The sequence below is a fragment of the Sinohyriopsis cumingii genome, chromosome 1 (genome assembly GCF_028554795.1).
Source record: "Sinohyriopsis cumingii isolate HCF-2022 chromosome 1, ASM2855479v2, whole genome shotgun sequence".
Lineage (NCBI taxonomy): Eukaryota > Metazoa > Mollusca > Bivalvia > Unionida > Unionidae > Sinohyriopsis > Sinohyriopsis cumingii.
The window spans coordinates 15,744,559-15,760,649 of NC_142961.1; the positions used below are offsets into that span (position 1 = coordinate 15,744,559).

General features: G+C 32.6%; 1 protein-coding gene across 1 annotated transcript in view; it reads right to left on the reverse strand.

Annotated features, from left to right (window-relative positions):
* LOC149806453 (tubulin polyglutamylase TTLL7-like) overlaps positions 1-16,091 on the reverse strand; it is a 162,319-nt gene that overhangs the window by 100,760 nt on the left and 45,468 nt on the right. The window contains exons 3-5 of the mRNA XM_089953540.1: positions 13,972-14,223; positions 13,454-13,511; positions 2,293-2,424 (exon numbers count right to left, since the gene is read on the reverse strand). Coding sequence (XP_089809666.1) covers positions 2,293-2,424; positions 13,454-13,511; positions 13,972-14,223 — 442 coding nt within the window. The remainder of the gene's footprint in view (positions 1-2,292; positions 2,425-13,453; positions 13,512-13,971; positions 14,224-16,091) is intronic.

Here is a 16,091-nt window from a genome sequence, read left to right on the forward strand (position 1 = left end):
AAAACCCAAAAAACTCTCTTTTAAACAAGCTTTCAGTATTCAGTTGCCATACTATGGAATAATATTCCAAAGGATATTAAAAATGCTCAAATGGCATAATCTTTTCATGAAAGGATAATTTGTTTGAATGAAATATAACAGTTAAATATTCAGTGACCACAACTTCCTGCAGATATTTGCATGTAGATAAACTGTACATGTACATCTATATTATAAGCTTAAGTGAGCAGATGCAGGTGAAAATCTGTGTTGTGTACAAGTTTCTATTTGTATCTGCAGTCTTTTGGTGTGAATGTATAATTTATATAATATATTTTTTTAAAAGGAATTATTGTACATAATTGAAAGCCTCAATGTAGATTAGTTTTTTTATAACCAATTTAGTCACCCTGTAACAGTAAAGACATTATTATTATTATTATTATTATTATTAAATTGTGAACTTCAACAATGTAATGGAGTGTGAAATCTAGATCAAACTAACACATTTTTAGCAATTTGGTATTTAATCTTACATGATATATCCATCAACAAAGCTGCATCAGAACCTAACCAACATGTACATAAGAAATTGATATAAACACAAGACTTAACCAAAGTCAGGAATCATGAAATGCAGGTAACATAGACCTACTTTATAAACTGGTATTATATACATTAAGATTTATTCACATGCAAAGTAACATGACTATAACCAACTGTGTTTGTACATCTGACCACATTACTTAAATGTAAGCAAAGTCAAAAACTTTAAGATCATGGTTATCACACGTGTTATGATTCTATAGCCTTACACTAAGTAACAGAAAGAAGCAAAAGGAAAAAGTTTAGTAAAATCAGCCAAAAATGTAATTCTCTGAGTTACAAAGTGAAAATTTAAATGGAACTTACACTATTGTGAATTAAATCCCAAATAATTGTAAAAGTTGTATCACAAGTTCAACAGTATAGTGTTCTGAATGAATTCCAATATTGAATTACTAATAGTCTTGAATAGGCTGATGTACCAATATTCTTGATGTATCACAATGATATAACCCAGACTGTCATTGAATTAATTCACAATAATCCCAATAATTCCAAATGAGTGCTTTAGTCCACATGGTTGTTGAGCATGATGTAGTTTTCAATGCATCATTTAAATAAATGATTCTTCTCAAATTATAATTTATCAGAACATAGCTAAAGTGATTCCACAGACTAATATTAAACTAAATGTGCTATCACTGTGAAACTTGAACATCAAGGTTTAATGACAGGCATATGTGCTATCACTGTACAAAAAAATGCGTACAGTGGAAAAAAGTACTACAAGAATATTATGATCAAAATGACCCAACATAATTTCAAATATTTTTCTACAAGTATTTGATATTTTCAAAAGAACCTGACTTCCCAACCAAAACACTGATTATTAATATTATTTTCTTTCTTTAGCTAACCTTAGCCACCCCCCACTCACCCCCAAACCTACAAGGTTAATTGACCGACATAACTTATCCAAGAGTGACATCTGTACGTACTCGCTTGTAAGTCAGATCCATCTGCGAACTTCACAAACTCAGATCGGCAATCACATTATGCACCAGCAGATCTGGGTCTAGGCAGTTGGTAGGGGAGTACCGGTAATCAGTAGAACAAAAAACACTGATCCCTGATCTGCATTATGCTACTGCAGATCAAGGTCTATGTTGTTTTTTTGTTTGATCCAACTTATAAGCAAGTATAAATTATACCTTTTAATGACAAAAGTAAATTACAATAACACTGCATATAAATGAGCATGGTTTCTATGCAAACAGGCAAGCAAATCATGTGGGTATGAATTTAATACCTGAGTAATTGAACAATGAAAATAAAAAGTTTCTAATCTTTTTCAATATTTATAACTTTGAAATTCAATTGCAGAGGAAATATTGAATAAGAGATTACAAGCTATGAAAAAACATTGGCCCAAAAATTCATAATTTGTCCAAAGTTGTAAGAAGAGACATTAAGTGCATTGTAAAAATATAAATATTTACAACCTTTAGCCATAGATAGCATCTTTATTTCAACTTTCTACATATACAGTAAAGCTTACAAAACATCAATTACTCATATACTTGGTATCACTTGAATAACTTGCTAAATTCTGGTATAAAGCTTTCTTTTGTCTGCAACCATGAAAACTCAAAATAAACAATAACTTAAAAATAAATTAGGGGTTGCACAAAATAAATTTTTTGAAGTTCTACTTATTTAAAAAAAAAAAGAGCAGTACTTAACAAAAGTGTTATGAGAAACTCTTACTTCAGCATGTTTCTTGCAAGATTATCCTTTCTTGTTACTTCCCCCATTCCAGGAAAATGGTTGATTTTCTGGTATGATTTTAGGTCTGATATCCGCTCAGTAGATACAAAGGCATCATTCCAAAACAAATAACTGAAATGAAAATTAGTTATAAATGTTTTTATTTCATGCTGCAGATAAAATAAGTGAATTAAAATATAACAAAGTATAAAAGTGACTGGACTTTTTATATGAATTCTGCAGCAAAGCAAAAAATCATATATTTTCTCAAAGATACATCATTTATCCCATTTCCCATTTAACTCTAATCCTAGTAGCATGACCCAAAGATATAATCATTTATCCTTGTTCCCACCTAACTGCCTATCAATCCAAGTTCTACAACCCAAAGATACACTAATTTATCCCTGTTCCCACCTAATTCTCAATCCTAGTTCCATGAACCAAAGAAAAAAGCATTTATCCTTGTTCCCACTCAACTTTCAATCCTAGTTCCATGACCCAAAGACAGAAGTATTTATCTCTATTCCCACCTAACTCTCAATCCTAGTTCCATGACTCGAACAGAAGCATTTATCCTAGTTCCCACCTAACTCTCAATCCAAGTTCCATGACCCAAAGACAGAAGCATTTATCCCTGTTCCCACTTAACTTTCAACAGAAGCATTTATCCCAGTTCCCACCTAACTCTCAATCCAAGTTCCATGACCCAAAGACAGAAGCATTTATCACTGTTCCCACTTAACTCACAATGCAGATGCCATGACCCAAAGACAGAAGCATTTATCCTTGTTCCCACTTAACTCACAATGCGGATGTCATGACCCAAAGACAGAAGCATTTATCACTGTTCCCACTTAACTCAAAATGTGGATGCCATGACCCAAAGACAGAAGCATTTATCCTTGTTCCCACTCAACTTTCAACAGAAGCATTAATCCCCATTCCCACCTAACTCTCAATCCTAGTTCCATTACCGCAAAAGACAGAAGCATTAATCTCTCCTCGCACTTATCTCTCAATCCTGTTTCTACGACCCAAGATGAATTCCCCGCCATCATATCCAAAAATTTCTAATCACACTAACACACCACCAGATGTAACACATTTTTTGATTGGTGGTCAAATATCCAAATCTGTAGCAGTACAATCAATAATATACTTTTAGAAACTCTTACACCATTGTTGCACCAGGACATTCTCTGAAATACCATCTTCACTCACTTATAAGTGGAGTCTCAATCAACACAAACCCTGATCTGCCAGTTCATCATGTGCTAGCAGATTAGTGTCTGTGAAGTCTGTTTCTACTGATTACTCCAAACAACTGCACTGACCCAGATTTTCCAACACATTATACAACTGGCAGATCCAGATCTGTGCAGTTAAAACATATAAACAAGTATATATGATAGTGCCAAAAATCATTTCTAGCATTGTTTGGGTTACAAATTCCATAATGTGTTAGAATTAGGATAATTAGTCCTGGACTGGAAGTTTTCAGTACAATAATGGTGATTTTATTAAACCTTTCATTCCCCTTTTGAGACTCTATGTGGTCAGTATATCATAAAGGAGAAATGATGGTCAGTTCATGTTTCTGCTACCAACAAAGTTTTTGTTGTTTTTTCTCGTGTTTAAAACTTTTTCTCACATTTTTAAGACTCATGTAAGACTCTGCATTTAAAAATTTCAGGACATTAACAGTGATTTTGTTGCCACAAATATCCATTTCACCAGTTCTGCTGACCTCACACTGGTAAAATCTTACCACTCATTTCCTCAAATAAAGATAGGTATATGTGAGAACTACCATAGTCAGACTCGTATATGTTATTATGTGCTTTAAAAAAGAGAAAATATGAATGGTATTATTTTACAGGTTGATTTTGAGAAAGCCCTTGACTCTGTCTTTTAGAGATTTATACAGGAAGTGCTTTCTTCTTTTAATTTTGGCAAACAAATGAAACACTGGATAACTGCAAAAATGTGATTCAAAAAATCAACCTGCATATCACTTTTTTATATACTGAACATGGTTGTCATCAAGGGGATCCTCTCTCTCATTCTTTGTTTTTATTAGTAGCAGAATTTTAGGAATTATGGTTTGGAACAATTATGATACATAAGGCATATGCATAAATGGATATGAAAATATACTGGCACAATATGCCTATGGCACACTGTTTGGATATGAAAATATAATGGCACAATATGCCAATGACACATTGTTTGGTTATGAAAATATAATGGCACAATATGCCTATGACACATTGTTTGGATATGAAAATATAATGGCACAATATGCCTATGACATGTTTGGATATGAAAATATAATGGCACAATATGCCTATGACACATTGTTTGGATATGAAAATATACTGGCACAATATGCCAATGACACGTTGTTTGGATATGAAAATATAATGGCACAATATGCCTATGACATGTTTGGATATGAAAATATAATGGCCAATATGCCTATGACATGTTGTTTGGATATGAAAATATACTGGCACAATATGCCAATGACACGTTATTTGGATATGAAAATATAATGGCACAATATGCCTACGATACATTGTTTGGATATGAAAATATAATGGCACAATATGCCTACGACACATTGTTTGGATATGAAAATATAATGGCACAATATGCCTAGGACACATTGTTTGGATATGAAAATATACTGGCACAATATGCCAATGGCACATTGTTTGGATATGAAAATACACTGGCACAATATGCCAATGACACATTGTTTGGATATGAAAATATAATGGCACAATATGCCTATGACACATTGTTTGGATATGAAAATATACTGGCACAATATGCCAATGACACGTTGTTTGGATATGAAAATATAATGGCACAATATGCCTATGACACATTGTTTCTATTAGATGGTTGGAGAACTCTTTGTATGACTTGGCAGAAACATTAGACACATGTAGATTCAATAAAAGTGAATATCAACAAAAGTAATAAAAAAAGGGGTATTGAAGAATTTACAGACACATAGGTGTACAAATTTAAGATTTGATTGGGTTTCAAATTACTCTTTACTGGCAGGTGAGTTATATGTGAATACAGAAGAGGTTGTGGAATCAATTTAAAACAAAAAATTAAGACGTACAAAAATATTTAGGGGAATGGAATCAAAGAAAATTAACAATATATGGAAAAATTGTTGTTCTAAAATCAATTGCTTTATCTAAACTGATACATTTATTCTTAATGTTACCAAATCTAACAGCAAGTACTCTAAAACAAATTGAAAAAATGTTTTATAAAAAGTGGAATAATAGTCTTGATAAATAGGTAGAACAACACTTAATAATAGCTAGAAGAAGGTGGATTGTGCATGAAACATTTAAATACTTTAATCAAATATTTAAAAAATATCTTGAATAAAACATTTGCAAAATAATGAAGATTACATTTGCAATAAATATTAGTTGTCACATTACACTTTTTTCAATTAAATGATTTGCGAATATCATGATTAACCAAAAATATAACAAATTTGTTTTGGAAGGATGTACTTATAGCATGGGTAGAATTTATGACAATTGAAAAAGAGAGAAACTTCCTTGAATGGCGGTCAAAGGGGGTGAAATTTATATACCATTTCTTTCATGAGCAAGGTTTATATTTATCACATGAAAGGTTTGTGAGTTCTATGATTTTTCACCCTATATTACACAATATTATAACATTATAAGTGCTATCAGTCTATGTTAAAAAAAAAAAAAACATGTGCAACATGAGAAAAAAATCTGCATCCTTTTTTCCTGAAGAATATTGAAGTTCTACTGAAGAATCAACATGGATACAGAGAGATATATACTAGTTTAATAAAATCATTTTGTCAGTATCCAAAAACTCAAGAAACCTTTTTCGTTAAATTTAACACTGCAAAAGGCAGAGATGTGTGGAATAAGGTATATTCGATTCCATATAAAATTACTTTGGATACAAAATTATGGTGACTCCCTTTTAGAATTAACCACAACAAAATGACTACAAATGGTTTCTTATTAAAAACTGGATCTGCAGTTGAAAAGGGTTCTCCTTCAATAATAGTGAGGAACAAATGAAGAAATGTTTATTTTTCAACAATGTTCTTGTGAAACATTTCTGGGGTTGAGTTTTACATTTTTGAATAACTGAGACTGGAGTGGACCACAAGATTTCTGAAAATCCCATTTTTTGGAGATTTAAGTTAATCGTGAAAGTCAAACTTTGCAAATCTAGTATTATTTACTAGCAAAATTTATTATATTTAGAAACTTTGAAACAAAATACCAAGTGTCTGCAAGAACTCTACTTTGAATTGATATTTCATTTTGAATTTGAAGCTAATAAGTCTGACATGAGAATCTAAACTACAAAAGTTATTTACTAAATGGAATTGTAAAAACATATTTTACAGGAAAATAGAGTAGTGACTATGAAAGTGGAGTAGCTGATAACTGTAAATAATTTCATTTTTGTAATATGATCACTGAATGAAGTGTTGACTTTGAGAAAATAACCTTTCTCTATCTTTCTCTCACATATTTATTTAGATGTACATGAGTATGCCTGTATATACATGCTCTAATATTTGTTTTGGAGAAATGCTAATATATTTTCAATATATATTGCTATGTTACATCAAAATTATAAATGTAAACAATATTTATCTTTCTATTCTCCAGTTTCTCTCTTCTTTATTGCCTTCCTTCTTTCCATGTTTTCCATGCATCATACAGTAAGGAAAATTAATAGTGTAGAATTACATACATGTACATGCTTGTCTTTTGGTTCAAATATTGTATATATGTATAACATGCATGTATTATATATATCTTTATGTCAATAAAACCTTAAAAGAAAACTAATGAATACAACTGTCAAACTGTTCTGTAATATTAAGACCATAGGTTTATTCCATGTAATGTTGTAATATTAAGACCATAGGTTTAGTCCATGTAATGTTGTAATATTAAGACCATAGGTTTAGTCCATGTAATGTTGTAATATTAAAACCATACGTTTATTCCATGTAATGTTGTCATATTAAGACCATAGGTTTATTCCATGTAATGTTGTAATATTAAGACCATAGGTTTATTCCATGTAATGTTGTAATATTAAGACCATAGGTTTATTTCACGTAATGTTGTAATATTAAGACCATAGGTTTATTCAATGTAATGCTGAAGTTAATCCAATGTTAATGTAAAGTTTAACTTGCTGAAGTAATCTTTATTTGTTTAATTCAGACTCCAATAAAAATACAAGCTAATGAAGAAGAGAAAGAAAAAAAAACAGATATGTCCTCAAATACTTAAATGCCAAACTCTCATCCACATACTTGCCATATTTCCAGACAATGTTGAGGATTTTGAGGCTTCAAAAAGTCTTTTTTGAGGACTAAAAAGATTGGGGGGGGGGGGCAGCGTGTGTGACATAAAAAAATTAGGTCTAATTCAGAATAAGCTATCTTTTCACATAAACCTATATAACATTAGTGAAAAGTCAAATTTGATAAAAACAGAAAATAACAAATGTGTTTTCTTTGAAGCATTTAAAATATATATAAACCACAAATAGTTAATAGACATTTTATAGCTTTGTCTAATAGCATCACCATGAGCCCACTCACATAAACACAACCAAACAGATTAAATAATAAAAAGGTAGACCTAGTTTCTGTCCTTACAATCCACTGGACAATGGAATAGTTTCTCATTTGGCCTCAGTCTGTCCTGTTCTCAATAGCTCAATGGGGTGGATGAAGGTAATACAAATGTCATTTGTGTTCATCTTAACACTCATTTTAGACTGGAGAGTATTGCTGTTCACACTTCCATGAAAATATTTTAGAATTTTTCTCAGCATAGAAAATGATCTTTCTACATGTACATTGCTGTGGGGGAGTGGCAAACATGCTAGGTGATGTTGCTATGTCGACAAATGTCATAAACTCCAGAATATTGACTGAAATGCTGATAATGTGTTTGCAGCATGTACAAAACACAAAATGCCCCCCATTGTTACTGCGCTGTACAAAATCAAACTCAGTATAGTAGTTCTGAAATTTAGTTTTCTTGGACTCATTTTGCTGCTGGTTCATATTTACCTAAATTAAATCTGAATTTCAGTATCCTGCCGTGGAAAAAAATGAACCAGGCTTGTGACAGCCAAAATAATCATGTTTTATGTTTTATATATGGAGTAAAATCTCACTTCAATGAGGCTTTGTCACTGATCACAAACTTGCCAATAATCTTTATCAAAAAAAACCCAGCTTAAACATTCAAGGCAATCATGTGTAGTAACTTTTGTTCTCAACAACCATCTCTATGACTATTCCTTACTCAAATGAATCTGTGACAATCTATTAACATTGTTCACCATTCCATCGAGCAATGTTAACAGTTGGTAGAGATTAAATCAGTCTGCTGATGAAGTCCTTAGGGTGAGGAAGAAAGCTTCAGGTTAGCATTCTCTATTTTGTTTGTGTGTGTGGTTGAAATGGTAAAATCATTGTCAAATATGAATAATAATAATACACAGTTAAGCTTTCATCAAAGTCAAAGAACTGGGTTGTTCCACTAGTGTACTTTACTTATGCCAATTAGATTAATAGACTCTCCCACAGCAGTGTTCAATGCACATGACATGGCATCATCCTAGCTATTTTCAACCAATTACCATGTAAATAATCTGTGAAAAAAGTGGATGTTTATCTTAGGTTTTAATTGACTCCATGATAATTAGCTGTGTAACCACCCCAAGGATAATTTTACAAGTGCTCTAATCAGGAATATTTACATATTATACAGACCACATGCTTTGGACAATTGTATAGTGGTGGTCTCAAAATGTGACAGCTTTTGTGTCCCAAAGATTACTGAAAATTGTGATTTTTTAACATGACCAAGGGGGGAAGTCAAATATCATGTCTTTTGCATGACACATTGTGTTATGGTAGATATGCATCAACTATATGTCAGTCAAAGTCTGCAAGAAAGCACATGCATGGAAACAAAAACAATGTGCCTAATATGAAAGCACATGCATGGAAACAAAAACAATGTGCCTAATATGAAAGAACATGCATGGAAACAAAAACAATGTGCCTAATATGAAATCACATGCATGGAAACAATGTGCCTAATATGAAAGTGATCTCAGAGTAGATTTATGAATAAGTCACAATTAAAACAATACTGACAATGATACAATCGCAAAGGACTTTTGTCATCACATCAATAGAAAGAATAATTCACCATAAAAATGTAAAATAAACACATGATAATTACATATTTCTGTTTGGAAACCAGATCAAAATAAGACTTTAAAAATCTAAAACATGCAACATCTTCATTATAATATGTAAATGTATGTCAATCCTTGCTAAGAATCGAACAAACTTTTTTAAGCTTGCAGTGTTAGCTATTGAATACTATTAAGTGCAGAACAGGATGCAAAAAAAACATGGCCAGGAGAATCATGACAAATTGTTTTTGTACTTATGACTCAAAACCAACAACTTCCCACAGCAGAATAAATTTTGGACAAAATGTATGACACTGTTAGAAACACAATATGGACAAAACGTTTGACACTGCTTAGAAACACAATATGGACAAAACATTTGACACTGTTTAGAAACACAATTATGGACAAAACATTTGACACTATTTAGAAACACAATTATGGACAAAACATTTGACACTGTTTAGAAACACAATTATGGACAAAACATTTGACACTGTTTAGAAACACAATATAGACAAAACGTTTGACACTGTTTAGAAACACAATTATGGACAAAACATTTGACACTGTTTAGAAACACAATATAGACAAAACGTTTGACACTGTTTAGAAACACAATTATGGACAAAACATCTGACACTGTTTAGAAACACAATATAGACAAAACGTTTGACACTGTTTAGAAACACAATATGGACAAAACATTTGACACTGTTTAGAAACACAATTATGGACAAAACATTTGACACTATTTAGAAACACAATTATGGACAAAACATTTGACACTGTTTAGAAACACAATATGGACAAAACATCTGACACTGTTTAGAAACACAATATGGACAAAACATTTGACACTGTTTAGAAACACAATTATGGACAAAACATTTGACACTGTTTAGAAACACAATATAGACAAAACGTTTGACACTGTTTAGAAACACAATATGGACAAAACATTTGACACTGTTTAGAAACACAATTATGGACAAAACATTTGACACTATTTAGAAACACAATTATGGACAAAACATTTGATACTGTTTAGAAACACAATATGGACAAAACATCTGACACTGTTTAGAAACACAATATGGACAAAACATTTGACACTGCTTAGAAACACAATTATGGACAAAACATTTGACACTATTTAGAAACACAATTATGGACAAAACATTTGACACTATTTAGAAACACAATTATGGACAAAACATTTGACACTGTTTAGAAACACAATATAGACAAAATGTTTGACACTGTTTAGAAACACAATATGGACAAAACATTTGACACTGTTTAGAAACACAATTATGGACAAAACGTTTGACACTGTTTAGAAACACAATATGGACAAAACATTTGACACTGTTTAGAAACACAATATGGACAAAACATTTGACACTGTTAGAAACACAATATGGACAAAACATTTGACACTGTTTAGAAACACAATATGGACAAAACATTTGACACTGTTTAGAAACACAATTATGGACAAAACATTTGACACTATTTAGAAACACAATATAAAATAAAGTTTTCTGATAACTATAATACCTTGAAGTTGTTTTTCCTTAATAATAACCTATCACATAAACTCACTTATAAGCTGAATCCAACTGCAAACTTTGATGGCAGATCTGGTCTATGCAGTTTATTAAAAGTAATCAGTAGAACAAATAGTACAGACCCTGATCTGCTAGCACATTACATGATAACTGATTAGGATTTATACTGCTTGCAAACAGGACTTGACATTTAAGCAAGTCTATCTGGAGCTCTTGGTATTTCTTACCAAAATACAAAGAAAAGTCTCTAATTGTTGTGCATACAGCGCTCTATTTCATCAGATAACAGCCATGGACATCTATTCTGTCATGGATGCAAATGGATTCTGGCAGTTTTAAATGTACATCCTAATACACATGTGAAATGTAATGTGCTTTCTGATTGGTCATAGATCATAATATACCTGTGAAATGTAATGCACTTTCTGATTGGTTACACATGTAGTGAATATCAAATTTTTTAGCAGTAACAATCAACCATACTTTTGAAAATTCTAATGCCATGGAGAATTCATGCCTCTTCCTGTAGCGAAGTTTAAAAAAATTACCAGTATATTTTCTGACATTTCTCTGGTGAAACATTCCCTGTAAAACTCAACTTGTAATAGTAACAATTTTAACATCCTTGGATCTTCAAAACACAAAACTGCCATCTTATAATTTAAGATTATAATGTAAAAACATACAACAGTTGAGAATACTGGTAGAATACAAGGTGACTTGGGTAAATTCTGGGGGAAAAGTATCTCAAAGAGCAGATGCCTAATTCTTGACTTTACATTTTATATCCACTGATGGGTCCGATCAAGAATTGATATTTCCACTTCTTCCCTACCTACAGATACCCTCTTAAAATCTTTACTCTTAAAATTTCCTCATTTAGTGGATTCTATCATTACAGAGACATACCAGTTTTGTTCTCAAGATCAGAAGCCAAATTCCTGGCCCTGATGAACATGCCATCAATGTCTATGTACAGACAAGTTACAAGATACATGCCATCAATGTCTATGTACAGACAAGTTACAAGATACATGCCATCAATGCCTATGTACAGACAAGTTACAAGACACGTGCCATCAATGCCTATGTACAGACAAGTTACAAGATATGTGCCATCAATGCCTATGTACAGACAAGTTACAATATACGTGCCATCAATGCCTATGTACAGACAAGTTACAAGATACGTGCCATCAATGCCTATGTACAGACAAGTTACAAGATACGTGCCATCAATGTCTAAGTACAGACAAGTTACAAGATACATGCCATCAATGTCTAAGTACAGACAAGTTACAAGATACATGCCATCAATGTCTAAGTACAGACAAGTTACAAGATACATGCCATCAATGTCTATGTACAGACAAGTTCCAAGATACATGCCATCAATGTCTATGTACAGACAAGTTCCAAGATACGTGCCATCAATGTCTAAGTACAGACAAGATACATGCCATCAATGTCTAAGTACAGACAAGTTACATGCCATCAATGTCTAAGTACAGACAAGTTACAAGATACATGCCATCAATGTCTAAGTACAGACAAGTTACAAGATACATGCCATCAATGTCTAAGTACAGACAAGTTACAAGATACATGCCATCAGTGTCTATGTACAGACAAGTTACAAGATACATGCATACTCATAAGTCAAGTCCAACTGCAAACTGCACATAGACATATCAGCAATCGCATAATGTGCTGACAGATCTAGATCTATGCAGTTTGCTAGGAATAATCAGTAGAACAACAATACAGACCCAGATATATGAGTGCATTTTATCTTGTTTTCAGGTGCACTCAGCTATAAGTAATTATATATAGTGCTGTTTTAATTTTACAATGTTAAATGGGTGTGTACGTACTTGTGTGTTTCAGTATATCAAACTCTGGTTGTGTAAAACCATGTATATTGATTACAAGTTAAGTCTAACTGCAAACTGCCAAGACCCAGAGCTGCAAGCACATAATGCCCCAACTGATCTGGTCTGTGCAGTTTGTTAGAAGTAATCAGTAAAAAAACAAACATATACATTGGTATGCATGTGCATTATGCCATGGAAGAACAAGATATTGGTTGTCTGCAGTTTGACTCAACAAGCAATTATATATGGTAAATGTTACTATTGTCTGACATTAACACTGGAACATGTTCATGCCTGAAAAAGAGAACTAAATTTTTAAATATTTGCAAAAATAAATGGGACAATACTACAGTTCTCTATTGACATTATTGTCACAAAGATTTCAGTCATTATCTGAATTCCTCTTCAGCAGTAAGCAAAGTAAAATGAACCAACCTGTCTGGGTCATCGTCCCTGGTTATACTGAAACCTAAATCTTCTATCACTTGACGCACTGAAATAGAAAGAGTTCCTTCCATGAAAGCAAAGAAAGTAAACACAAAACCTTGCATCTTGCATATACACTCACTTACAAGTTGAGTCAAACTGTGAACAACAACAATCCTGATCTGCTATAGCATAATGCACCTGCAGACCAGGGTCTATGTTGTTTGTTGTACTGATTACTCCTAAGCAAATGTACATTTAGTGATGGTAGATCTGGGTGTGTGCAGTTTGCAGCTGGACTAATAAGTGAGTACATACAGTATGTTTAATTAGGAAACAAAGAAAGAGTAATAGAAAGAAAGACTTAGAAGACACTGAGAAAAGAAAAATATTGGCAGATGTCCTTCTTCAAGAAATAAATTATTGAGTCTGCGTAAGTACCAGACATATTTATCACAAATATACTGAAATTTTACATTACATGTATTATGAGTCAAATTACACACTATCTGAAAAGGTGCACTTACCAACTTCATAACGTGTGCCAGCCAGGTTAGCTGTAATCAAGTGGCGTCTTTTCCGACGTTTTTTCTGTATTGTTGGTGTCCTCACCTTCCTGTCCTCATTCCTCTCAATTCTACTCCCCTCTGGCACATGTAATTTCTCTTTCTCCTCAGGTTTAGGGGTTCGTGGGGGCTTGTTTGTTACTGAGGCCCCTTGGGGTCCATTTATACTCCTTTGACTACTGTACATATGGTGTAGGGCAGACAGGGTCATATCTGAAAGTAGCACAACATGGGACACTAATTTCTTATTTACTTTAAACCCAAGACTCAAAAATTGCTTTTCAGCAGCCAAGGAAAAGGTTAAAAAGTTTTCACAGAATGAATAAAATACTTTGCCTAAATTTCATTTCAAATTTAAAATAAAACATTTACTTTTGTGCAATTATTTATGAAATCTCCATTCCAGCTCTACTATAACAATCTTCTTGGATTTGTTCTGTCCTGTAAGCAAGCATCTCTGATGTAATATATCAGGCCTTTAAATTTACCTTTCTCATGTTTTCTTGGGCAAGTAAATTTTCACACAGGCAAGCATATATGTTGATTTTACCATCAGAAAAGATGAAATCTATCACACTACCTGTCAGATTCTAACTTCTCACTGGCATTGTACACTAAGATTTATATGAAACATGAAAATTTGTATGCAAAGTGTTTTTGTTTCAGATGAAATGAATATTATAATCTGATATGAACTAAGACTTTTTATTTTGTAACAAACTATTTCCTGTCCTTGGACGGGAGTGATGCATGAAAATTCCAAGATAAAAATAAAAAAGTAAAAAAAAATATTAAAAAAATGGGATGACCAAGCTAAAAAGAGAGTTGGAACAGAAAAATTGAAAAGAGTAGTTTTGAACCCGTGACCTCTTGTTTGTCACCCAAAAAGACAAATGTGGGAATTTATATACATGAAAATATACTTGTTTTAAAATGGTCATAAACAAGAAGTAAAACTGGGCAAGAAAAATAAAAAATGTTAAAGCCCATGAACCAGTAAATTTTTGTAGCCTCTGTATGATACTCCTTACAATATTCAGGAATTTTGTTTGCATATTTTGTTTTACGACAACTGTGAATGGCAGTCTCTCAATGGAGGCAATATAATGATATAATATTTCCAGATTTAACTTGTACATTAATATATGCAATTCACAAATTCTCAAATAACAGCCTCTCATCTTGTACTAATGTAAAATACATACAGTGCATACTGCCATTCTGAATTAAATTTCAACGTGAATTTATACAGGATTCATCTGAAGTCAGTAAAATTTTGTTTTTAGGGTCAATAATGAAACAGAATCCAGATTGCAGATGATTAGGATTTTGATTTGAATTTTAAAACTTGCAAGATGTTGCATTAAAATATTTCCTTAAACACATGGCATGTTTATCTCGTTACCCATGATGCATCATCCAGCCTCTATTTCATCTTGCTGAGCTCTCCTTACGAAAGTCTGAATTCTCCAAGTCCAGAAATTTCAAACAGGGGCCGTTTTCTGTTAACTCAAATATCTTTCCCAAACACAATAAAAGGGTCATGCAAGTAAATTTTGAATTCTGACTACTACACGTGTCATGAAATTCAGTCCAGATCACTCACATGACAAGACAGAAGTCAGTTTAGGACAGATTAGGTTTGCACAATTTGGAAAGGAGTTTTGACCTCAAATAAGGAGGAATTTCAATAAGTGGGGGAAAAAATGACAACTATTGAATGATTTCCTTTTTCTATATTAAAACATATACATTATCTCATCATATCAGTCCTTTCACAGTAACTTGTTGTATTCTGTACCATCCCTGTACAATCCCTGTACAATCCTAGTACTGTATGTAGCACAATTCTTTTTAGCCTTTCAATGATCATTGTCTGGATTCTGTGTTGCAGTCCTCAGCACTATTGATCTCAACACTTGGGGGAAGATGTATCATTTACTGAATTCAGATTTTTTTCTGGAGTTAACCTGAATATTCCTCAGAATGGAAAACTCCCTGCATTGGAATGTGGCAATGTCAGGACAACTCTGCCGAGTTCACCAAGAAGTTTAAATTGTTTCCTGCCTGTATGTTGAGAT